This window comes from Micrasema longulum, unplaced genomic scaffold, assembly GCF_059751315.1.
Source record: "Micrasema longulum isolate JH-2025_06_02 unplaced genomic scaffold, ASM5975131v1 h1tg000333l, whole genome shotgun sequence".
Lineage (NCBI taxonomy): Eukaryota > Metazoa > Arthropoda > Insecta > Trichoptera > Brachycentridae > Micrasema > Micrasema longulum.
This window is the reverse complement of record NW_028277537.1, coordinates 534,332-561,770: the sequence shown is the minus strand read 5'-3', so window position 1 is coordinate 561,770 and position 27,439 is coordinate 534,332. Positions and strand designations below refer to the sequence as shown.

Here is a 27,439-nt window from a genome sequence, read left to right as displayed (position 1 = left end):
TTTAAATAATCCCACTTTGCCTGTTTATCTGAGAGAGCTCTTCCAGCCTCTTTCACAACACGAACTATCTCTTCGTTCTAGTAACGAGAGAACCCTTTTAATACCCTTTCATTGCTCTAATTTTCTTGCTTCCTCTTTCACAGCAGTAGCTGCTCGATTGTGGAATAATCTACCCACTAATGTTAGTTTACATTTCAGTCAATATTGAAATGTCACTATGTAAATATTTAAGTTGTTCCTTTATCCTTCTTCTTTCCTTCCTATCCCCTTATCTCACTTCATAGTATATTGTTCTTTTTTTGTATATTTTTATTTTCTTAATCTTTATTTTTATTTTTTGTATAAAATTATAAGATTCAATATGTCCATGTACGAGTACTTGTAATTTTTTCAAACTGAACGGTTTGGGTAGGTAGGAAAAAATTGCCTTAAGGCAATATGCCCGCCCTTATATGTTTATAAACTGTATATGTATAAAAAGTGTTAAATAATAATAATAATGCATTCGATTGAAAACCAATCGACTTTATCTCGAGTGCCACAAAGCACTCGACATTAATTTTTACAACACTGATCAATATTATGATGATGGCGTATCAACAAATATGCAACAAATATAACTGTACTTATTTTTAATCTATTATCGAATGAAGTTTTTGCTTTATTTATTTATTTATTTATTTATTTATTTACGGACAAAGTCCATTATAAACATTACAATTAAAAGAAATTTTTACAAAGGAATAAAAAAATATAAGGAACAGAAATAAGCAGCAAAGACAGATGATAGATTTTTTAGATTAAGTAAAAAGCATAGGCTAACTATACAGATTCTTTAGCTGATTTGTAAAGAAAGACATCCTTACACCATAATAATCAAGATCTTGATGATCGTTCACCCGCCTGATCATTCTGGGCAAAGGCGACTGTGCACCATAATTGGTCCTGTAGTGACCGAGGAAAAGCATTTCATTATTTCTTAGTCTACGGGTGGGAACGTTAAAAAGAATCTTTTGCAAAATTTCAGGGGCATCAATGAGACAGTTCATAATTTTATACATGCAGATTATATCTGCAATGCATCTGCGTTTTTCAAGACTTGATATGCTTAAAAACCTCTCCATATCAGAATATGAATAGTCTCCTCTTACACATGATTTCCTTCCATAATCTCTCTTCCATTCCTCTCTCCTCTTCAATATTTTTTACCGCTGAGTAGTGGTATTGATTTAAGGTAATTTGTATTTATATATAATATATATACGAGTATATAGTTTTTTTTTTACAAGTGCCATTATGCGCAAAAAGTTGAATGATAATAATATGGTAAAATCATTTAAACAGCTTATATTAAATTATTACATTTTCTATAAAAAAATATATTTGAAGCATTAAATTTGTGGTTATTTTGTTACATTTTCATTTATATACTAATGCATATTGTTCTGCCCTCGAATGTAAATTTTCTTCAGCGCATGATGCATCGTAAACAGCAAAAAGTTGTCCAGCGCAGACAAAGGTTGTCTGCCTGTGTCAGTATAAAACAGTAAACAGTTTGGCAATACGCATTCTATACATGCGAGCCAGGGAAAGTAACATAAATATTCGTAAAATGAATGTTCATCTTTATATATATGAAACCTCTGTACGTGTGATGTCACCGTACTCCTCCTAAACGGCTTAACCGATTTACGTGCAGTTTTCAGAGAAATATAGATATTTGAGCACTGCGTGTTCGTAAATATTAAAATCTTCAATCTTATATGTAAACAAATTAGCAAGGAGCATAAATGTTTTATTTGTCGATCTACCAGGGTTGCATTCGAGGAGAATTCATTGACATAAAAATGGAAAGATGTTGTTTTTTGTGTATTAAAAATGTTTGTTTTTTAATGTTTACAAACAGCATTTGGTTTTTGTGGATCTTAATCAGGTCCTTTCCTTAAATTCTTTATAATTTCCACCCATTTATTTCTTTTTACTGGATTTTTGGTAATACTAAAATAATATTGAATTTAACACATTTTCATAAATCGTTTTCCTACATAAGTACACCCCTCTGTTGGTGAGAAGACCGAAGTTTGACGTTTGCAAAAAGAATGCCATATTTGAAAAAATATTTATTTTTTTGTTTTGGAATTCAACCATAAACAAGTACCTACTTAAATTCAATATTTGAATATTGACTATTTTCAGTTTTGGAATTTAATCACAAACAAGTACCTAGGTACCTACATACTTATCAATAAAAAGTCTTTTTCTAAGGCCAACTGTCGGGTCCGCTAGTAATTTATAAATATCTGAAACTTTCGTGTCATTTTTTCCAAATAAACTAGCATGCGGTCTAAAAAATTAAATGTTTGATAATATCCGCACCTCAGAGGCAGACGGATGCAAATCCAAACGCCTCGGACTCACGGACCAAAGGTCCGTGGTTCGAATCCCACTCTACCCCAACTCGATTCCATTTTCTAATAGTGAGTTATTTACAACTCGTTGAAAATAGCCCTCAAAATTAAATATTTGGGTAAATCAGAAGAACGCAAATATTTCTTTTAAAAAAAAATTGTTCAACAAAAGTTATTAATTTGTATTTTTAGTATCTCATAAATTGTTTATTTCATTATAAGACGTGAATTTCTTAAAAATCAATGTACCTGGTCATAAACTGGATACAAACATCAAAATGTCATTTCATCCAATTCTGGATTTGCACCCGCCTGCCTCTGAGGTACAGTTATTAATAACACGTTTTATTAAACTTGTTCCCTGATTGTAATGGGAAGATAAAGACGTCATACCTTCACCTTGACGGTAGACTAATTCCCTCTAGCGATTACAAAGATATATTACCGACCCCCCCCCCCCTTCAAGTTTTGGGTAAGTACATCAATATGAAACAAGTGGAAGCGTACGTCACGGTACACATATCTACGCTTTAAAATGATATAGCTGCAGTATAACGTCATAGTTGAAGATAAAAGTCTCCCGAACGACTACAAAGATACACTACCGATACCCTCACCATCAAGTTTTGATGTAAGTACATCGTTTTATACCGACGCGACGGTACCCTCTCGGTAAATCCTCGGTACGTTTATCTACGCATTAAAAGTGACATAAGTATTGAAAAAAAAAAAAAAAGAAAATTTAAAGTACCTTCGTCGGTAACCAGTAACTGAACATATTTAGAAAAAATATTAAGCATGTTTTTTATTTTTTATAGAGAAAACTTATTTTTACTTTGTAGATAAAATTGAAGATATATGTTGACTTCCCATTATGATAGGGGTCCGGATCGATATATATTTTTCACTCATTTGACTTTTACCCTGCCTGATGAAATGGAACAATCAAGCCTTTAACGTTCTGGATGACAGGTACACTTTTTTACGCGAACAAAAGTGTCTATTACGTTCACAATTACAATTCCGCGAAATTCGTTTACGAGCCGTTATGTCACGATACTCATTCGATGTTAGTAACTTAGGCCAATGCGCCGTTACTGAAATGTTGAGTGAGGTACTATGCTCTTTTATGAAGTAGAAAATTCATTAAAAGAATATTTGGCAAAAGGAAATTTCGTGGAAATCGGTGCGTCGTTTGTCTCGCTTCCCCAAAATTTATTACTCAGTGCATATTCGTACGAAAATGGGCGTTTTTTATTAATTTATATTTTTAACAGTTTGTTTCGTGCTTTCAATGAAGAAGTGTGTGCAAAGAGTATGGAATACCTGTTTGGAGAAAAGCAATATTTTAGTAAGTGATATATTCAATTTAGATCATTGAATACTGATCTTATTCGTGTCCGGGCAGATGAAGAATACAGTTAAGTGTGTAAAACCAGGGCCCGTATTCCAATGGGAAGTAAAAAATTTCTTTAATTTTATCTACAAAGTAAAATTAAGTTTTTTGTAAAAAATATAATATTTTTTCTGCCTTTGAGTATGTGCGTGAGATTTATCTGAATTATTTCGCCTACTAGGCAACGTCTGAAAATACTTTCCAATATTTATACTTAATTTTATATATATACCTGTAGCTCAAACGGAAAACCACTCGGGTCATCTTTTCCCAGGAATCACTACGGCGAGTACATCAATAAGCAATCGTCCTGGCTGCGAAATGTAAAATTAGCGCAGGACAGATACATATGCTTTCGCTGTAGTGATCGCCTACGTCGGGGGGACCCGGCAAGGCACTAGAAGAAGAAGAAGAAGAAGAAGCTCAGTCACAAATAACTATCGACGTGCTTAAAAACATGCTAAGAATTTGAGCGATCACAATAAACAATAATGAACATTAACAAATTACAAGAGGGATGGAGAGTACCTTAAATGAGGGAATATGGAAGTCAAGGCATTTACAGGGCTTATGACCTGTCATAGGCTGGTTTAAGTGGCCACTTTACACACTGTGTAACATTCACCATTTTGCCTATGTTTGAACATCCATATTTCTTCAATTCTTCCATCTGTTGATTTTAGTGAAGTTAAAGAGCTGAAACCTTTATTGTTGTGAAGAGATTCATCTGACTGAGTTATTTCACATACTACGCAACGCCTGAAAACAATTTTTCAATTTTTAAACTTCTTCTTGGACCAGTTGGTTTCATTACAATATTTGAGTTTGTCCAAATGTTCATAGACAAAATACTGGATTTCACCCCCTCGGGGGTCATTAAGATTAACAAATTACAACAGGGATGGAGAATACCTTAAATAATGGAATATGGAAGTCAAGGCATTTACAGGGCTTATAACCTGTCATTGGCTGGTTTAAGTGGCCACTTTACACACTGTGTAACATTCACCATTTTGCCTATGTTTGAACATCCACATTTCTTCAATTCTTCCATCTGTTGACTTTTGTGATTTTATTATTTCAAGTTTGTCCAAATGTTTGTAGACAAAATTGGAAATTGTTTTCAGGCGTTGCAAAGTATATTTTGATTAATTCAATCAGATGAAAATCTTCACATAAATAATCGTTTTTCTTCACTATAATCAACAGACGGAAGAATTGTAGACATATGTGTGATTTTAGTGAAGTTATAGAGCTGAAACCTTTATTGTTGTGAGTGAAATCCAGTCTTTTGTCTATGAACATTTGGACAAACTCAAATATTGTAATAATGAACATGTTTAAGTTATCGCAGTCATAATCGACGAGAGTGTCATCTTTAAGTCAACGCTCGTATCGGTTTGTTTTTTGTTTTCCTCGTAAAAAATACAGTTCACTGGCGAAAATTCGGCGTTTACTATAAAAAAAATAGTAAAATATATTGTTTTTGCAAAATAGTAAGGAGTATCTAACTAACTAACTAACTAACCATCACGCCATTTCCCCAGAGGGGTAGGCAGAGAGGATAGAACGCCACACCACTCTGTCCTGGCACACTTCCTTTGCTTCCTTCACATTCATACATCTTCTCATGCACGCACGTCGATTATTCCGACTTTTCACATGACCACTTTCAAGAATTTGTTGTACTTGATCATGCCATGTCTTTCTCGGCCTTCCTCGACTTCTACAACCAGACACATTCGCATCATAAATCTTTTTAGCCGTTCTTTCATCATTCATTCGCTCCACATGACCGAACCATCGCAAAAGACCTTTCTTAATTTTGTCGATAATGCTTAACTCAGCCTTGCATTCTGCTCTAATTTCGACATTAGGGCACCTATCATACATTGAGGGCACCCTAATACAAAAAAGTGAAAATTAAATTACAATTACTGATTGACATTTGGCTCGCCAACCGCCGGCTAAATGCAATAAATTGTATGATAAATGTTAAATACAAATATCAGTTTTGGAATAGTTTCCATATTTACACCGGTGAAATTCGAATATGTGATTGCGCAGCAGGATTATACGTCGCGAAACGTAAATATTTTTCGACATTTAATATTAGGTGTTCACGGATGTTCCATTGTGATCGCGAATACGATAAACAACCATGGTTAGAAATTGTTATCGAGTCGCTATTAGCACGCTGATAGTGGGTTTTCCACAAATCTAGAGACTTGGTAAATATTGATACTTCCGTCTTCTCATCTATTTTCATAGTTTATTTTGAGATATTTCTTCATACATTAATTAATTTATTTATTTCAAATTATGTTACTGTTTGTTTGTTTGTTTGTTGTTTTTGACTCGTAGGCTACTCTCAGTAGCTCAATAACAAATAACTATCGATGTGCTTAAAACATGCTAAGCATTTAGGCGATCACAATGAACAATAATGAACATGCCTAAGTTATCGCAGTCGTTAGTCAACGCGTGTGTAATCTCTAAGTCAACGCTCGTGTCAGTTTGTTTTTTGTTTTCCTCATAAATAAATACAGTTCACTGGCAGAAAAATCGGCGTTTACCATAAAAAATAATGCAGAGTTTTTCTACTGACATTTGTTGGTGGAACTGCATTTAAATTATATTTATTTTTTTATTTTTTATTATATTGAAAACATATTATACATAATTATATACAATATTCCCAATGAGTTTTTTAAAAAAAAACTCATTTAGGGACATACAGATAATAATTTTTTTAGAGACGTTTTTAAATTTTAAACTATAATATTATTTAACCAAAGCAGAAAAATTAAAATTATGATATACTACAAATTAAAAAGGGTATGAAAAATACTTGAAAATAACAGAATAAACAGAATACTAGGCATGGAAATAAATTCAAAATAATGTTTACATTATGCAATCTGGGAAAGAAAATTGAAAAAGTTTAAAAATTACATGGATGTATATATACATACTGAACTAGTACAAAATAAAATCATTTTTTTTAATTAACAAAAAATATAAAAAATACGTTTATAGTTTTATTCCACTTTTATTTATACTGGTAAAAATATTTATTTTTTATAACTGGTAAAAATGTATAAATAAAAGTGGAATAAAACTATAAACGTATTTTTATTATTATAAAAAATAATACAATTTATTGCATTCGCAAAATAGTAAGGAGTATTTAATGCAAAAAAGTGAAAATTAAATAAAAATTACTATGGCGACTGCTTTTATTGACATTTGGCTTGCCAACCGCCGGCTAAATGCAATAAATAGCATGATAAATAATAAATAAATAAATAAAAATAGCAGTTTTGGAATATTTTACATATTTATACCGGTGAAATTCAAATATGTGATTGCACAGCAGGATTATATTTAAAACGTAAATATTTTGACATTTAATATTCGGTGTTTACGGATGTTCCATTGTGATCGCGAATACGATAAACAACCATGGTGAGAAATTGTTATCACGTCACTTATTAGAACGTCGATAGTTATTTGTGATTGAGCTACTGGAAAGATCCAGCAACAAGAAATCGTTTAGAGCTAAGTCATAATAAAAAAACAGTAGTTGACGCATTCGCCTACCATGCTTGAGGGTCCTATGTCAGATTCCTAGAAGGGTGAAAGTGACATATTGGTTTTAACAAGGTTTTAGAGTGTAGTATTTTACGGTTCCTAAACTGGCATATAAAGCGTAAGACTGAGGTTTTGGTTTACCAATGCAATACCCCATGGTAATAATAATTCTTATTTTTAGTCACTTTCTCTTGGCAGGGCAGTCGTGGTCACGTTGGCAGGAGAGAAGCACATCGTTACGATCCGCTTCTATCTTCAGCGCTTCTCGGGCCTCCTGAAGAGGGACGCCAGTCGCTTCTGTCACCATGCCTGTCCATCTGGCAGGACTTCTTCCGCGAAATCGAGTTCTCTATACTCGTCCTTGTGCCACTATTTTTTCCAGATTGTCTCTTCGTCTCGTAACGTGGCCGAAGTACTTGAGAAGACGGATTTGTACAGTGGAAGAAAGACGCTGATCAATACCCAATTCTTGGATTATGAAGACGTTGGCCCTATGGGCGGTCCATGGTATCCGCAGTATTCTACGCCAGCACCACATTTTAAAAATAATTAAAAATAATTAAATAAAAACGCCAAAAACTGCCAATGAGGAAGTTCAGCGGTTTTTTTCAGATATATTTTGTTTTGCATATTGTTTTGATTACCTGTATATTGTTTTAATATGTAAATAAATATTTTTGATTTATATATCGAAGAGTCCCAACTTAACACGGAATTTTCGAACAAGTCGGGACATAAAAAACATTTAATTGTGTCTATGTAAATTTGTGTATTTTGTGCATTAAATAAAAAATAAAAAATAATAAAAAAAAATAAGCCAAAATCAAAAAAAAATATCTGAAATTGCTCATCCTGTGACGTCACAAGTTCTCTTCGTTGAGTTCTGCTAATTGGTGAGTTGGCTTCCCGTAAAATGGAAATCTATCACAACTCGCTAGCATTGGTCGATTCGTTAGAACTTGTGACGTAGTTAAAAATATTTTCATTATTTTTTCATACATTTTAGAGAAACTTCGTCTAATTTTTAACGCGTGTAAGAAAACATTTTTTATTTCCTGTTTCCCGTAGCGCTGAATTTCATCATATACTTGTACCTAAATCAAAGCAAATCACTGCCTTGAATATTTGTTCCGTGGCGTTCCATTTCCTATGACGCCTAAAATTGTGGGATGTCTCGTAGATACATTCGTATTTTACAGTGAAAATAAATATTGAAAATTAAATTTCTAAACTGACTAGTTATTTTTTGCTATTTCCAGAGCAGCACAATGGGTCCCAGGAGCTGCGTGAGAGCGGGAGCTCCGCGTGGGCGGCGGGGCGCGGGGGGCCCGAGGGGCCGGGGGCAGCGGCGGGCCCCGGGGGCCGCCCGGTGGGTACGCCCCCGGACGGCAAGTTCCCCATGCAGAATAACAGCCACGTCAAGTTCGAGACACCTAAGGTTCCCGTCATATTCGTTCTCGGTAAGATTTTCTTGATAAGTGCTATGCTTCAGATATATTTTCTGTATCCAGGCGGATGAAGAATATAATAAGACAAGTGTTTTTGACCAGGTGGCTTCTCTTAGGCAAAAATAATTTGGTGAGAAAAGTCCGCTTCGTAAAGCAGTAAGTATATTGCTTTTGAAAGTGGTTTCCCAATACGGCATTTTACTGCCCCTGCACTAAACCTTAATACCCGTATGCAGAGACAAAACTTAAGGTGAGGAAAGTACATTCTAATCTCAAATGCGGAAAATAACCCGAAGGTGAAGACAATAAAATGTACTTTCCTCACCTTAAGTTTTGTCTCTGCATACGGGTATAAGACTTGTAGTGATTTGTTTTCGTGTAAGGATGATTATATTGAAATTGGATTCAGAAATTTTGTTACATAGGTGGCATGTAATAGAATAAAATATTCACTTACATATAACGTAGAGTTTTATTATTGATTAACTGTGGTTCGAATATAATAATGACCGCGTCACGTTACAAATCTAGTACCAGCGCTGAACGGAGAGAGTCTGATTTTGGTTTCCACTTCGCAACACTTGTTAGGTTGATGTGAACAAGGTATTTAATGTTGCCAGTGTCAATATACTGATTAACTTATCTTCATGCAGCAGATGATGTAATTACACTATATTATTCTCAGAGTAATGTGCTCTATATTGTATGTAACAAAAGCGCCGTAAATTTTTGGTTTAACAATAGACGTGTAACGGGTGGTTTCGTCGCTGCGTTTGCGATTTTTGACCTGTGTACCTCAGGCCCATTGTTTTGATGTAAACTATAGTTAACTTCATAGTTTAGAATGATTTTTAACCGTATGGGCGGCTCTATAGCGTTATTACTGCTATATAGTGCTTGGCCATAGTGGCGAACGTTTTGCGGCGCGGCAAGGGCGTGGTGAACTCAAACATATGGTAACAAGTGTAGTGTCCAATAAAAGCTTATATAAAATATAATAGAATTATGGCTTAACATTTGCAACTTGCATTAATCGCATATAGACCAAATAGAAATTCACATTCGAATTTACCCATAATGACATCAAGATGAAATAAAAAATACGTAAACGAAAGTCTATCCGTTAACTATAAAATAACTACCTCATTCAGAAATATCACAAAGATTTATATTTATCTAATAGAAGAAATAAATTATAAATGCACCAATAAACTACTTAAATTTAACAAACGAAAATTTATATTTTAAAAATAAATAGTTGCATTTAAATGTGCACAAATAGCCAAAATTTAAGTTCTATTAATGTGGGTATTCTGAGGAATTCAAATCTTAATAGGAAAATTTAAAATAAAAAATAATTAAGTCGTTGACTTAAATTTAATTTCTAATCCTACGCCCAATGGTGAATGCACTTTCTCGCTGAGTTGAAAATTGACGTGGAGATCCAGTCAAATAAGATTTTAGATCTTTTCCGTCTCTAGGTAGATAAAAACATCCAGCATCTTGAATGGATTTGGGTTACGTGAATATTGTCCAACTTTTTACGAAAATTATATCTTGGAAAACATTTCACACTACCATCGTATGGATGTTTATTTGAGCGGGTTGAATAATTTTTGACGTTGGAATTTATCCATAAAAAAGCGATATTTTTACCTCCTAGCAATCTCGTTAAAGTATGGTAATAAAATTATACATGGTAATTTCTTGGAATTACAGATATATGGATATCATCCGATAATATAAAAGATATTATAATCACATGATCATCTGATAATGTAGGTAGGATGCCTATGGAATGAGGTTTTTAGGTTGGGTTTTCCAGGGCCTGTTTAAATCGAAAAATTACACCAAAATATGAGAAGATCAATCTTAGAGCTATAATATAGACTTACATCAACATGTGATGACCTGTAAGCGGTTTCGTAATTACAGTCCGTATTTTTTGCGTTTCCTCGACTTCCTTGTTACACAACATTTTAGAAATAACAGAGAAAGTAATAATTATGCCTACTATAAATTATTGAATTCTACCTACACAAATAAATTTTATACTTTTGGGTTTCACATTCTGCCGCTAGGCGTCAGTAAACATTGCCATGCGAAGAAAAATTACTCTAAATTTTACTGTCGAGTTGAATCAACCCAATTAAAATACGTTACAATATTTACTTTATAATTTTGAAAACCAATGTAGTGAAAAATTAATACTTTCTTGTAATCAACATGCGAAAATAACAAAACATACAACTTTAAAAGCTGTTTTGTACCGTGTAAATTGTAAATACACATGGTCAATACATTCACCTTATTCTTGTTGCTTGTATGACAATAAATGATGTATTGGATAAAGTTCAAATGGGTTTTCTTGTGAGCAATGAAGTAGTTATTGTTGTAATGATTATGTTTTTTTTATTATTTAATAACAGGAGGTCCTGGCAGTGGCAAGGTGACCCACTGTGATAACCTGATGCAGGAGAAAAGAGGAGTAGTTCATATCAACATGACGGACCTCTTGCAGCAGTATGCTATTGGAAATGGTAAGTAAAAATAATAGAATGCTCATTTAGATGTTATGTAAAAAATACATTACAAATACGTATTTATATCACATTATATTTTGTTGAAATTTTTGCATGTATTTCATAAACTATCTAGGCAACAAATTAATAACGCATTATCTTCAAGTGATAGGTGTAAATTAATCGTTTTATTACCATTTGTAAAATATTTCAAAACGTGTTTATTTATTTAATTGATTTAATATAATATAAGGATATAATATAATATAATAAATAAAATATTTCATATGCTGCCACTTGGCCTAAAAACATGTCTTAATGAAAACAATAATAATGTTTTTTTTACGAAAGTGGTTAGAGGAAAGACCGTTTCTATACTAATTTATTATTTATGTAAAATTTAAGGCAGTTTAAGAAACTCAGTATTTTTATATCTCATTAATTATATTTTTAAGCCTTTATTTTCTTTTTTTCACATTTTATTTTCATGTTTTATATCTTAATTTTAATGGGTACTTTTAATCTTTAATTTTTGTTTTGTAAAAATAAATTTGCATTATTTTGCTAACTTTTGTGATATTAACCAAAAAAATCGATACTACCAGATGTGATAGTTTTTACAATGTTATAATTATGTCAAGTTAGATGAGTTTCACATGATTTTCTTTGTATGCAATGTAATTTTTTTGAGAGGTTTTTAAAACCTGCGAATCGAATAAAAACAAAAAGAAATATATATCATAATATTAAAATCATTAACAGCATTGGTAAATTATTACTATTAAGCAGTTAAATATTAATTAAATTAGTTTATTTAATAATTCACGTGTTTAACAATTAAATGCAATTCTCGTCCTTCAGTTTACGTTCGAAAAACATCAAGAAATTTTGATATTCGTGTTAAAGAATATATGAGGTGTCTTCACAATAACAATTTCACGGAATACGCAAATCACCTAATCCATTTTTATCTGGAGATAAAATTTTACATATAAATAATAAACGGTTAGTAAATAAATAATACGGAAATATTTTACATTAGGAAAGCTTTTAAAAAATAATGTTACTTTGATCAATAATTAAATAACCTTTCAATATAGCTCATCATACGATGAACCATTATAATGGGGTATACATATTAAACTCACGCCCCTCCCTTCATCCCCTTCCTCTTTTTTAAACTATTTCTCCCACAACATAAAATATTTTTATAACCCAACCCAATCAGTGCATGTTTGTCCTAATCAGGGCATGTGCTTTTTAATATGCATGTCGTTTTGGTTTTATATTTTTGTGCAACAACTATGGTGAAGGTACGTCTCGAAACCGGTAGACATAAATAGTCGGTTAGTGATTGTATAGTGAAAAGAAAGATTTTCACAAAAATTAAGACACATATTATAGATGCTTACATACATTTTTATAAAAAGAACTTGATTTGAAACTAACTCATTAATAAGGAAGACTACATTAAATTCAACTATCTTATAAATGAGTTAATCGTCAAAATTAAAAGGTAAGAAAATCGTAATATATGGTACGAGTAGATATATAAAGCTTTCAAAGAATTGCTTTGATGTACAAAATGATCATTTCCAGAGAACAAAACCAAAAAAAGTTTTTTGGTGGAAAAAAATATTATTTCTAAATAAATACTAACAACCCTTCCTTCAAAAAGACATTAACCCTGAGTAGACTATTATGCGTTTCACCCTTTATTTACTTATTGATGATTATACCTATAGTTGTGTCACGAAGTTACGATACTCTATTTTGACAATAGAGTTTCAAACGAGTACTATGTACCTACTAGGCATAAACAAAAATATTGTTTGATTCATACAAAAAAAATATATAAAAAATAGTCGAACGCGCATAAAAATAGCAATAAAACTTCGATTATTAAAACCCATAAAATACGTAAAACTTTCTAGTTTACGTTTTGAATAAGTGCAAGTCATGATATGATGTGAAAATATTTGATTTCGTAAAACGCTAAATACATACAAGAAATACACAAATATTAATTAACAAATTGATGGTGGAAATATAAGTTTTGTTGTTAATTTGATTCCACCACTACTCATTTACTCAAATAAAATTACATTTCGAAAACCACAATCGTTCCCCCGGGAAAATTCTTAGCAGAACAAATCTTCTATCGCGTCGAAACGGAGCAATCGATTAACGGTTTTTTGGCATCGGGATAGCCGGAGATCTGAAAAGTGTCACAGGCTACATACCAAAAAAATATTACTTCCTCGGGAAATTTTTGTGGAAAATGAATTTTTGATGAAAAAATTAATTAAAATAAAAATTAAATAATAATGCTACGTCGCCAAAGACTTTTTTTACTTTTCGGTGATTGGTAATTTTTATCCCAAAAAATATGTCTTTCCACGAAATTTTTTATTGTTAAACAACAAAACTAATTAATCAACTCATTTCTCCCTAATATCACGCAAGTGAAGCCGCTGGTAAAGGCTAGTGTACTATAAATGCCATTATCATATAGACATACCTTGAGCCCTCAAAAATGATGACTCATGCACGAACGCTCAGTCATGCCCAAAGCGTATTTGGTCGTTTTCAACCGCCAGCCAGGTGCACATAGGCCAATATTTTGCTGGTGATAAGTCAAATGCCAAAAACTATAGTCCTACAATTATCAATATTTTCCATTTCATCCGAAAGTTTTTGTATATTTTAAAACAAAATAAAATTAACACCTGGTTTTCAAAATGATTGATCAATAACATGGAATCCAAGCTGCCAAATCCACAACAACCAATCTGCTTTGATATCCTCAATTCAGACTTTTCTAAAGCTTTCGATAAAGTCAATCACACAATTGTTCTGGCCAAATAAAAAGCCATATGTGTAAAAAATCCTCTATTACCATTCTTCAGGTCTTACCTTAGTGAAAAAAAAAACAGCTCAAATTAATAGTTTTTTTTCTTCCTTAATCACTGTTGCTTTTGGAATTCCTCAAGGAGCCCACCCTGCTCCATTATTATTCAATATTGTTATAAATTATATTAATTATGTTTTGCTGATAATAACAAGATACTTAAAGTTATCGACTCTCCCAAAAATTTAAACACACTTAAAATATAATTGATTCATTAATTTTAGGTTTCGTTTTAAAATTTCGTATAAAGTTATCCGAAGACCCTCAGTTGTAAAAATACTCTTGACCATTGAGAGATACGCGACGTCACAGATTGTTTTGAATGTCATGTGTCATGTTTTACATTATGGCAAGTATCGTGCGCTATTCATATCCTATGTCATGCAATACGAAGTACTACAGTCATAGATCTGTAGAGGTAAATAAAATATTCAGAAATAACGATTTTTTAACAATCATTCAAACTTCTAATAAAAAACGTTACCCTCATTAAATGCAATAGACCACCTCTATTCAATGTTAACATTGTATTATGTGTTTTGCTTTTGGTGTGGAAAATAATTATATTATAATATGCGATGTTAATTAAATGAGTGAATTAATTTGAATTTACAAGTACAAGAAATCCCAACATCTTATAAGCAGAACGTCTCGCATTGACAATGTGATTTTGAAACGTTAATAAGGTGTCCAAGTTAACCCTCTGGTCCTTGGTTTTCGAGTATCAGTATCACCATGCACTTGTTTATATTAAAATCCAGTTTATTATCATGTGTTTCATGGTGATACCTAAAAATTCAGGGAGAAATTTTTAGCAAATGTGAGAGTCATAGTCCATTGATCGATGACACACATGTGTAATGATTTCACCTGATATAGAGCAACGACCGATGAAGCAAGTCATCATTTTATATTGAATACAATTCATTATATTCTGCAAGACAAACAGTATTGTACATAAAACGTCTACATAAGAGCAACATCCTGCAGTACATTCACGCCATAGAGACACGAAGAACAAAATAATGTGGCCTATAAAGAGACCACAGGGCGTGGCAACGCCAAGTTAGCCCAAAGAGTCAGCCCAACCAAGTCAGCTCAACGCAGTCACTCAGCTCTAGTATGTAGTCCAAGTGCAGTTAGTTCAACTCCTCATTGCTGTTACTTTCGCGCTCCGAAACAAAGTACCGTATATATTCACCCTGTAATAAATACATCTTGGAATACCAACATCGTGTTTTATGTTAATCTTCAACTGGGGTAGGAGCCCCAATTCTCAACCAACCAAATCCTACACAACTAAGTTTATAAGAACAGCGTAGTATACTACAGTCGAACTCGGTTATAACGATCACGGAAATAGCGAGATCTCGGATGTAACTAGGAAACATTAGTTGACATTTAAGTTCATGGTTTTCCCATACAATTTTTCACTGTTATAACAAGCAGCTTCTCGGACATACCGAACAAAAACATTGTCAAAAATTACACAAAAAATCTTCAATTGTTAAAAACATCATTCTGGAAATAAGAATCTAAGTAATAAAATCTAAACGGTCGGCTAACGTAAAGGATAAATACCGCCGGGCGTTGGGATCGGATAATGTTTATGATAGCTATGTAAGTGTCTAAGTACCTAATAGGATTTTTCGCCGACAATATTGAAAAATGAACACACATGGTTTTTAAAATATCTAAGCTTTGTGAACTTAGTAATTGCCGGTTCGGCACATTGTTACAATTTACAGCTGCTTTTGTAGTTTATGAATACATGCTTGTTTCGGGGGTTTTTGCGGTGTTTTTTTTAGATTTTTTTATGTTCTAGGCTCATTTCAATACACAATAAACATTACAAGGGGGGGATATCAAATGACTTCCAGACCAGATCAGTCAAAATCTATCCCCTGTAAAAAAAATATGTATGAATTATATTATGTACACATATGTACTTGTTTACTTAGTGACAATGTGCAATAGCGATTGTATAAAAAAACCTTTCTCTGATATAAAGAGTAACGCTTATAACGAGCAAATTCAAGTGGTCCATCTTCCTTTTAATAATCAAGTTCGACTGTATTTAACTTGCGCATTAAAATAAAAGAAAATGTATGACTAAGGGCCGGTTGCATCGACAAAAGTTAAGTTAAGTCAGGGCTAATGTCAAATAAAAGTTACTTTTATGTCAAAATGCGCTGCATCAAAAAAAGTTAACTAAATATTAACAAAAAGGTTACTTTTATTTGACCGGCCGCCAGGGGACCGTTTAAAGTTAAGTTTGAAGTTAAATGCGATCTGCCATCTGTCAAAAAAGCGTCGTGAGTGTTGAAATCGATTGATCGATCTGTGAAAAGTTGCACAAAATGTCAATTTTAACTGATATTTCGTCTTCCGATGACGAATTTACCATCGAGTATATTCTAAACCGAACTGTTCAGACCACGAACGGACCATTTTTTGTGGGAAGAGTCCGACTTTATCGCAAGATTTCGAATGTCAAAAATGTGAAGAACTAATAATTATTTGAATTTTTAATTGTTAATTATTTTTCAAAACACAGGACTTGATCATCAGCGGCGTTGTGTAAAATAAATCTAAATCATGACTGTATTGAAATGCTGTTTATTTATTTTTAAATAGAGCTAGATTGAGCTCAGCTAACTCTTTCTGGGCATTTAAGGCTGCCACAGTTGCCCGAAAAATGTCATTTTTTTGCTCTATTTCTAAAGTAAAAAGTTATTTATTTTGTTTTATTATCTAGAACAAAAAGATGATATATATATAGTTAGTTGGATAATTTATATAACGCCATTTTTGTGAAAATCACTTTAAGGGCGCTGTACAATTAACAAATATCCCAGTACGTCTTGCAGCTACAGAGCGCATGGACGGTTGGGATTCTAGTTCCTCGTTTTCAATTAAGATCAATCAAAAATTATAACAGATAGGAGCTAGATTACAGGACGTCTTGCAGCTACAGAGCGCATAGACAGTTAGAAATTTAGCCCCCATGTACACATTTTAAAAATTGACAAATAAGTTTATTGTATTAATGATATTTGAAAAAAAAAATAATGTGAGTAATAAAAAAGAATAAGATTACAACACGTCTTGTAGCTACTAAGTGTATAGACGACTGGAATTCTAGACCCCATTTACAAAATTTAGGTATTTTAAAGTTGATATATGAAAGCTAGATAACCAATCATCGTGCAGCTACAAAGCGCATGTACGAGTGGAATTCCAGCAAAGTTAAAATGATATCAACAAATTTACAAGAAATAGAGCATAGTAGTAAATTTGACTCATTAGTTTCTTTGTAGACGTCGCTCAGTACGCAAATCCCGATTTGAATTCAACTATGCCGTGTAGTGTCCCTTTTGTTCTTTTCTTCTCCGAATGCGCAGTGTTGCTTCGCTCTTTCGCACACACTGAAAATTGGAACGAAATTCAAAAGTTTGTGCCCAAAGACGCGTCGCGGGGCATGTGTATTGCTACATGTAAATAAACAAGTACGTGCTTGCGCAAAAATCCCAACAATTTTTAGGGTGAAACTTGAACCTTTACAGTGGCAACATTCTTAACTTTAACTTAACTAAAATAATGTTGATGCAACGGAATTTTTCAGTTACCAGATTTTGAGCCTTAACTAAGTTCAAATATTTAACTTTAAACTAAATTTATACCAACTTTGATGCAACCGGCCCTAACAATCATGCTGAAAAAGTGTGTAGAATATTTAAATCAACGTTTATTTTTCATTCCCCTGTCGCAATGGAACATTTTCTTTAATATATGCTCTGTAAACTCAAATTAATAATGGAATGCTTTACACTCGATCAACGCTTGTAAAATGTGGAAGTTTACTTAAAAAATTAGTTTTCAGTTGGCCAAACGTAGGGCTCTTCGTGAAACCATGAATTTACTGCATGTAATATTTGGCGACAGCAGTACTACTAGAAATTGGCCATTGCGTTATTTCTTATAAGGCTGCGTTAAGTCTATGGTGAGTGATAAACCGTGGTCTACGGAAACAAACCTTTTTGTCTTTCGGAAATAATCAAAACCATTATTTATGTTTAAAACATTAACTTTGTGGTCAAACATTTTAACTAATGTTAGTAAATATTAGTATATAACCACGTACATGTCTCTTCGCCAGGGCATTCACTACATCCACATTTCAATAATAATATTTTTTTAGAGTTGGCTAATCATCTTATAACTTCAAATCACGAATTAGATAAGAACAAAGAAGTAAAAAAAATACATTAAAATAATAAGTAAAGAATTATAGTAAATAATATGGAGATTTTCACATTAAAAAAGCCTTAAAAAAATATATTCCCCCAATAAATAATAAAATAAGTTTTCAGTACAGCCCTCTTTTTTAATTAAAAATTTACCGATCGGGTAACCCCACCTCTACCCCACTTCGCTATCAACTCCCTACCAATTCTTCAATATAAGATTAAATATATCTTTTTTTTTTTTTAAATTAAACTAAGTGCATGTTTAGACATGGTGGTGTTCGCATCTCTATAAATCTTCATGTGATTGATGTATTTTTGGAAACACTATATATATATACTACGATGATGGTGAAGGTGGTGTATTTTAGTATTTGCATGTTGGTGTAGTGAGTGTTCTGACGAAGAAACCGGTACGTCTCGAAACTGGTAGACTAAAAATGTCGGTAAATGGTTATGTACTGATATTTACTAACATAAGTTAATAAACACCAGCTCATTAACAGAAATGCTATATTCTTTTATTTCAATTCAAAGTTGTATAAAGCTTAAAAAACAACCGGTAATTTTTAAATACACACATAATAATATGTTAAAGATTATCATAAATAATAATAGTTTATGGATCTAAATTTTTTGAACAGAGGGAAAACATTTTGAAAGAGGAATATGAAAGTCTAGAAGTTTACAAGGCTTATGACTGTGTAACATTCACCATTCTACACATGTTTAAACATCTGCATTTCCTCAACTCTTCCATCTGGTGACTTTTGTGAAGTAAAAGAGCCCGAATCCTCATCATCCACATGAGATTCATCCGGCTGAACCAATTTACCTACTAGGCATCGCATGATAATAATTTTCTAATTTTTATACTTTTTTTTAAATCTGTTAGTTTAATCAATAATGTTTTGAGCGTGTCCTAATGTTTGTAGACATGCTGAATTTTCTCCCTTGGGAGTTATTTAGATCTAAAATTGTTGCAACAGAGGGAAAACATTTTTCAGAAGGGAATATGGAAATCTACGGGATTTATGACTTATCATTGTATGGTATAAAAGTCAACAGATGGAAGAGTTAAGGAAATGTGGATGTTTAAACATGGGTTGAATGATGAATTGTATACAGTGCGTAAACTGGCTCCATTGAAAAACAGATGTTTTGAATTGTTTGGTGTTAATTTGTGTATGTCAGCATTTTTGGTCAGTGTTAGTTAATTAATTAGATTATTTAGATTTTTTAATTTATTAATCTTTTTATCGTATACATTTTTCACCTGTCTGTTTTTTTGATGGCTGGATGAAACAGTTTTTAGCAATAAGTCCGTCAAAGTACTTATTATTTTTACTTTAAAATTTAAATACAAAATAATATTTTTTTAGTCACATTTAAAAAAAAAAAAAGTTTGTTCCCAGTATATTAACTACTTTTGTGTTTGCTTCCGTGTGTTTAGTAATAACGTGTATTTTTTGCAGACATGCAAGATTTCGGCACATTGTCAAGTAAAACTGTAACAGAGGTGCTCATGCTGGAGATGAAGATGGCTCCAGCAGCCAAAACTTATCTAGTCTCCGGATACCCCCGGTCCATGAGGGATGTTGCTGAGTATTCGGATAAGGTAAAGATTTTTAAACTATACCTTAGTATAAGTTTTAACGCCACATTATACGCCACACAGAATACCAGTACAACAAAACAGAAACAATATCTTAAACCCCAAATTGTCTCAATAAACTTATTGTAAAAAAAAATTGGATGCACAAACAGCAGATTTGCAGACAGGCTGAATTTCATTCTCTAAGGAGGCCATTAAGATCCCAATCATTTTAAGAAGAAGAAGAAGCATTTACAGCTGCAGTCGGCTGGTTTAAGTGGCCACATCACGCACTGCGTAACATTCACCATTCTGCCTATATTTAAACATTTAAATTTCGTCCACTCCTCCATCTGTTGATTTTTGTGAAGTAAAAAATCTGAAATCATCATTGTTGAGAGTGAGATTATCATGAGGTCATTTGACTAAATTATTTCACCTACTAGGCTAAGCCTGAAAATACTTCTTAAGTTTTATTTTTCCTTTTAAACCACTTAGTTTAATCAACGATGTTTTGAATTTGCCTTAATGTTCGCAAACAAGCAACGACAGGTCATAAATCCTGTAAATGTCTAGAATTCCGTATTATAATAATAATAAATCTTTATTACTCATAATATACAATGTCATACATACAAAAATCATAACAAAGGTATACACAGTTAAATGGCGGACTTCTTGCCACTTGCGATTTCTCATAGTCTAACCAAAACTAAATAAAAAATACAATAAAAAATAATCTCTAAAATCAAAAATTGAAAAATAAAAAATAAAATAAAAAAGTCAAATAAATGAAAAATTTAAGAATACACAAATAGTAAAAACCTCATACAATATTATGGTGTCTATTGCTTACATTAATTATATTAAATACATTTTAATTTATTATATTACATCTTCCAAATATTCATTTATAATATAGAAACATTTATTGATTGGAAACACTTTGCAAATTTTGTAACACAATTTATTTCCTTAATTTTATTAGGGAGCTTATTATATTTTTTTACTGCCATGCATACGGGCTCTCTTTGTATTCCATTCTCAAAGATATTTTCCCACTCTGATGCAGTATATTTGAACCAACAGTAATTTACCGATTTAGTTTTTTCCCTAACAGCATTTCTGGGAATGAAATTTTGAATTGTTTATATCCTCTTCATTATTTAAATTTGCCAAAAATTTTATCAGAAAAAAATATGATAAAAACATGTTTGTTATTCTTAACGTTTATTTGGAACCTAATTACCCAATTCAACTTAAAACTAACAAATGAACAATATTTTCTTATTGAATTTAATGCAAGATGTTTCATAATGAGAATATTAATGAGAAAGTAATGCTTTACAGAAAGAAATAAAACATATGAAATACCAAACACACGCTTTAATTGCTAAATTCAAATAAGAACACATTAAAAACAAACCGGCTACTTTTCTATTGTAAATGTGAAAATTGGGTGAAGGGCTTCCCTTCATTTATTAGGAAGTATCATACCGTACCAGGATCGAGTTTTGAAAACCCTTTTATGTTACTGCTACCCAACAACCTCAGTGTGACTATTCAAAAAACACCCTTACATTAGATCATCCCTTAACAAAGGTGAGAAGTACTTTTAGTGAGTAAGTAATAAATTCTGAAGGTTTGGTGCCATTGTAATATTCCGATACAGGCAGGTTTTAGCGCTAAAAGTTGTTTTCGGGCGATCCTAAAATACTCGAGGAAGAACTTGCAACAAAATTTAATTTATTACTTATTCAAATAAATCCCTGGAAGTTCACTGGGAATTTGAGTATGTACATAAAATTATCCATGTGAAATTCTTACAAACCGTCACTTTTGGAATTCGCTTAAAAAATTGTTTTGAAAATATACAAATACTTAACCGACTTACCGGTGATAATTTATTTATTTATTATTTATTTATTTTCAGTTCACAAACGGTAAAAGATATCACAATATAAATACAATTTATAAAAGAAAAAAATAATAACACTTAACATCTTTCACCGATTATATGTGAACACCAATAGTCACAAAAAAAAAAAATTGTGTATGGACCGAAATTTAGTTTTCATTATATGTTATTAAAGCAGTTTAAAAGAATTTGTATAAGATTTTTTAATTTTTTTATTTAAAATAGACGCAATTTATACAATCGAATAGAATTTCACTAGAATATTAATAAAGTCTCGCAGCCCAAATTTTTTTTTTAATGTATATCAATAATTAGAGTAATAATAGACACAATAAAATAAAAATATAAGAATATGAATTTAAATAAAATATTAAAATTGAAATTAAATTATTGTAGAAATGTTCGACGATATTAAATACATTGTATATACACATGTAAATATAAATAATATGAGCATAAAAATAAATTTAACAAATGTAAATATGAATATTTGAGTTATCAGAAAGCCTAATATCCATCTATAGGTCTGTCTTCGCCATCACTCTGCCAAGAGTATTTCCTTGTTGAATTTAATTTATTAGAAATAGCAGCTAGTACTCGCTACTAATGTAAATGAAAATAAACGTAACATCTTGTCGCTCAATAAACGTTTACAGTCATGTTTTAAACAAAATATTTAATAATTCTCTTTGGCATTACAGATCTAAATTCAACATTTTAATAACTCCTTTTACTGACATTTATAGTAAACTTAAACGGAAAAAGACTTTTTATGTAACGACGCCTGTAATCATTTGTAAGTACGCCCATATAATGTACTCTTACAAATTATATGTTACAATTTCGTTTGATTATTATTGAATTAGATTGATCGATATAATTTCTTCTAGAAGATTTTCCACGACGTTATTTGTTACTAAACCTTATTCTTGAAACATTAGGCTTGATAACAATTTATTGTGAAATATTAATCGATATGATGTCATTATGAATACACGTAATAAAAAGTATGCCTGATTCATGGCTGTGTTCACAACGTGAATAAAAGGTTGGTGGATATATTATGAATGTACGGACCTACCTAGCTACATAATACATAATTTCAATTTTGTTCATTCATATGAAAGCCAATTACCGATGTTTTATATAGGATGTAAACCTCATAAAGGAAATTAGTGCGAACTTAATCATGTCTTTTTATATTTCACTGAAAAGTTAGCAATGAGGAAGTTAGGTGGTTTAAAAAAATGTTAGTAGACAATAATCAATTTAATAAAACTAAGCGAAAATATTTTTAGTAATACTTAAATATTTGCGTTCTTATAACTTACTCAAATATTTCATTTTGAGGGTCCATTTTCAACGAGTTGTAAATTTTTTTTTTCAAAAATATTTACATAATAGTCTTAAATTAAAGTCTTGTTGAGTTGTAAACATTTAACTCGTCAGCAGTTTCTTATGAATTTCTTCGATTATTCAAACTTAACCTACATTAATAATGTTACATATAATACCATATTTCATTACATTATCAAAAACTAAAAACTATCACTAATATAAAAATATTTTTTCGATTAACCTATTAGAAAATGGGAATCGAGTTGGACCAGAATGGAATTCGAACCACGGATTTTTGATCCGTGAGTCTGAGATACGAGCCACGGGATCACAACCCGATTTTATATATCGAGTTATAAGCACAAAGATTTTTTAAGGTTTTGTAGTTTTGAAAGTTCCCTACGGTGAGTTCTGGTGATTGGTAAATAGGCTTCCCGGAAACCAAAAATCTATCTCAACAATCTATCATTGGTTGATTCACAAAAACTCGAGACGTCACGTCATTTAAATTAGATTATTTAAAAAAAAAATTCATGCATTTTTGAGGAAATTCACCGTATAATTAAATGTTCTGATTTTTACCAGGTGTAAGCAAACATTTTTTTATTTTAAATTTCACGTTGTGCTGAAATTCCTCATATACACAATATAGGTATTTTAATCAGTTCTGAGGATTATTTAGCTACATCTTATAAAATGCTGCACCTAAAATCGTTAATTATAAAAACAAGAATTATGCGTTTGCAAAATTTTGCAAAATTTTTTCCCTGCAAGTTCACAAAGATTAAAAATAAAAATAAAAATGACAGTATTATTATTTATTTAAACACTTTATATGCATTTACAGTACCTAATGAAGCTCAGCCGAAATCAAGTGAGGGTTATCACTAGAGCCCGCCCAGGGCACTGCAGATTGAACAAACACCGCGCTAGAATGAACCTTTCCGAAACTTCTGGATGTAGGCTCTGCAGTGCAGATGAGGAAACACTTATACAGAATGTGAATGTGATGCTTTACATTATAAAAGAATCCTCATCCTTGGGGGACCACTGGTTAAACCTGAGGATATTCAAGAGCTTGCCCCCTACCTAATAGCCCGATATTTTACGGATCTAGGCTTGGAGGGAGAGATTTAACAAAATGTAAACTCTCAACTTCCAGACAGTAGCCAGGATCTTTATAGATCTGGGCTTGGAGGGCGAGAACTATTCACGGGGACCCGTCTCAATAGATCTTTACAGGTTGCAGTGACGTCAGGAGTTTGAATAGCACTGCCCCCATCTCGAATACAGTTTACATACATATGCTTAAAGGCGGGCATATTGCATTAAGACAATTTCTACCTACCTACTCAAACCGTTTAATTTAAGAAAATCAGTGGTATATGAACATACTGTTGGTTTATTAATAATTTGATTATATAAAAAATAAATGTATTTTTAAAGAAGTAAAAATTGACTAAATATCTACAATATAATATGAAGAGAAGAGGGGGTAATTCCGAAAGGAAAGAGGGATGAAAAATGAAAAACATAAATATTCAGGACGGGACATTTCAAATGCGATTTGAACACAGATGTAATTACTTATTCGGTGGATTTGAATGTAAATAAAGGAAGGGCGTCTCTGACATTAGTGGGTAGATTATTCTATAATCGAGCAGCTACTACTGTGAAAGAGGAGGTAAATTAATTAGATATCCACTGTATATTAAATTGTTTTTATCAGTGATTCAGTTTCAGTGGCAAAATACGGCGTTAACTGACAAAACATAATAGTAACTAGGGGAGGTCCAGGCGAAGCGGAGGGTTGGGGGAAATATTAAAATAAACACACATAACTTATTCTAAAAAGTATTTATTATGTACCGTATTTTGCGAACGATCAGACGCATTGGACCATAATATGCACCCTAATTTTCGGTTGAATTTCTAAGTGAAAAAGTGCGTGTCATCGTCCGGAAAACACGGTAACCTTAAAACAATTATTGGTGTATAATAAATCAATCAAATGAAGTTGTTTTCTCATATAAAAATGTTTTTAAAAAAACAATTCCAAGAGTTCAGATATTATTCTCTTTGTCCGGTTACCCTGGGCAAGAGAATTTGGAATCACAATCGTAACAGAAGTAAGAATAATCTCCACGGTATGCAGTACACAATTGGTGAGCACAACTTTTACACTGACTACATTGAATCCAATTCTCTATTATTAGTTCCATGAAAAATTTCATCCCAAATCAGGCATTAAAAGCGTATATTGTCATCTGACTTTGTTTTTTATTTTGGTCCGCTGCACTGGTAGACAAACCATATTTTACTTTTTTCTTGATTTGGATTTTATTATAGGTTAAAAGATCCCGTTGCATAGCAGCAGCTAATAAATGTTGTTAGTTGCTCTCTTTCTTTACTGCTACTGCTCACGCCAGCTGGTGCAGGATTCTCGCGTCGATGGTCTCGCCTTTCTCGGGTGACATGCGAATGAGGAAAAAGACACAGTTTCTTCAAAATACTATTAACCTACACCTCAATTGAAAACAGTTTGAAAAAGTTGAGTGGCACAATCATTAAACACACTATTCAGCTCGAATAAAACCACAGGGTAATCACACCCTTACACTCGTAACTCGTGACACTCGAGGATGCGACAAGCCTCGCCTGTCACTTAGGACCTTCCGTCATTGTCTCTAGAGGCTCACTAATCAATGTCACATAAATAATAATAATAATTGCAATTGTTCAAAAAGATATCCGCAGTTTCTTGAAATGATTACGTAGGTTAACACATTTACCTAATACAAGTAACACTCAAGGATGCGTAGACTACTTGCCTGCTACGGTCTGACTTTCCGTCAGCAACTCTACAAGCGCACTTGCAGACTCCAATATGAAGACTGAAGCTTGTTACTTTTCCTCGAGCTTTCCGAAAACCTATTTCAATTGCATTCCACAAAAGACAATACTGAAATCAAACATACCAAGAAAATTCTTGAAAACTAAAATCTTAATAACAGTCGCGCACACTCCCGTCGAATGACGTATTATAGTGTCATAACGTCAGTCAATACACTGATTGTGAGGCTTCGAGAGATATCTTGTTGTAATTTCGTAAATATTAAACTCATTCACTATGCCCGGTCCAATCGCTTCGCCTGGGTCTCCCCTACATTCATATTTGCAATACAAATAAAACAAAAATATCTGCTTCACTAAAATTGCAGGGAAATGTTTTTAGAGGTTTACTAGATAAAATTTGATCATAAATAATGTTAAAGCGCCATCTTTTCTCAGAAAAGGGCATTCATGTAGATAATATTATATTATTATACTATTTGATTGCGTCTTATTATCGGCATTGGAGAAACTGTTTTTGTACATAATTACATCGGTAAACTATCATTAATTTGTCCGCAGTCATAAATACCCTGTGTTTCTTTTTATTCAGGCTGGAGTCGATCCAGATACTTCGGAGAGTAGATCCAAGGTGGGTGTTAGTATTAAACGTGTTCTGTCCCTCCCTCATAATGATTTTCACAAATCCTTTTATAGAAATTAACATCACGAATTTAATACACGTGTTCTAGATTGTTTGAAGTGCAAAATTGTACGTGTTACCACAGCTTTTTATACGGGTTTGATTACAATTTTTTTTTACCTCTTGTTTCGTGATAATATGGGTGATGATGCATACATAGATTTATTGACTATAGTCACATGACAGGTCTTACAATCATACATACCTTACGTTACCGTGTGAAAAACTATATGTCAAAAAGGGGAAAAAAAAATAGTATCTAAAAGAATATTCCTCAAAACAGACGCTCTTTACTTACATTATAGATTTTTATATTTTTATCTACTAAAAACACGTGAAAAAATATTTATTACATACAACAACTGCTGTAATAATTTTCACAATCTAGACCACTATAACTTAAGACTGCTCATCTTGCCTTCATGTATATTGACAGTTTATTTTTTTTTTTTAAATTTTGCTTTGTTCTAGTATTATTTTTTTAAGAAGTGTAAGTTGTATATACATATTATCTCAGTTATATCTACA

The 27,439-nt window shown here is 32.2% G+C and overlaps 1 protein-coding gene across 1 annotated transcript in view; it reads left to right on the top strand.

The window, feature by feature from the left end:
* The window catches only part of LOC148282402 (adenylate kinase isoenzyme 5), a 93,817-nt gene that overhangs the window by 27,745 nt on the left and 38,633 nt on the right, over positions 1 to 27,439 (top strand). The window contains exons 2-5 of the mRNA XM_088225154.1: positions 7,781 to 7,898; positions 8,658 to 8,858; positions 11,276 to 11,386; positions 20,002 to 20,144. Coding sequence (XP_088081280.1) covers positions 7,781 to 7,898; positions 8,658 to 8,858; positions 11,276 to 11,386; positions 20,002 to 20,144 — 573 coding nt within the window. The remainder of the gene's footprint in view (positions 1 to 7,780; positions 7,899 to 8,657; positions 8,859 to 11,275; positions 11,387 to 20,001; positions 20,145 to 27,439) is intronic.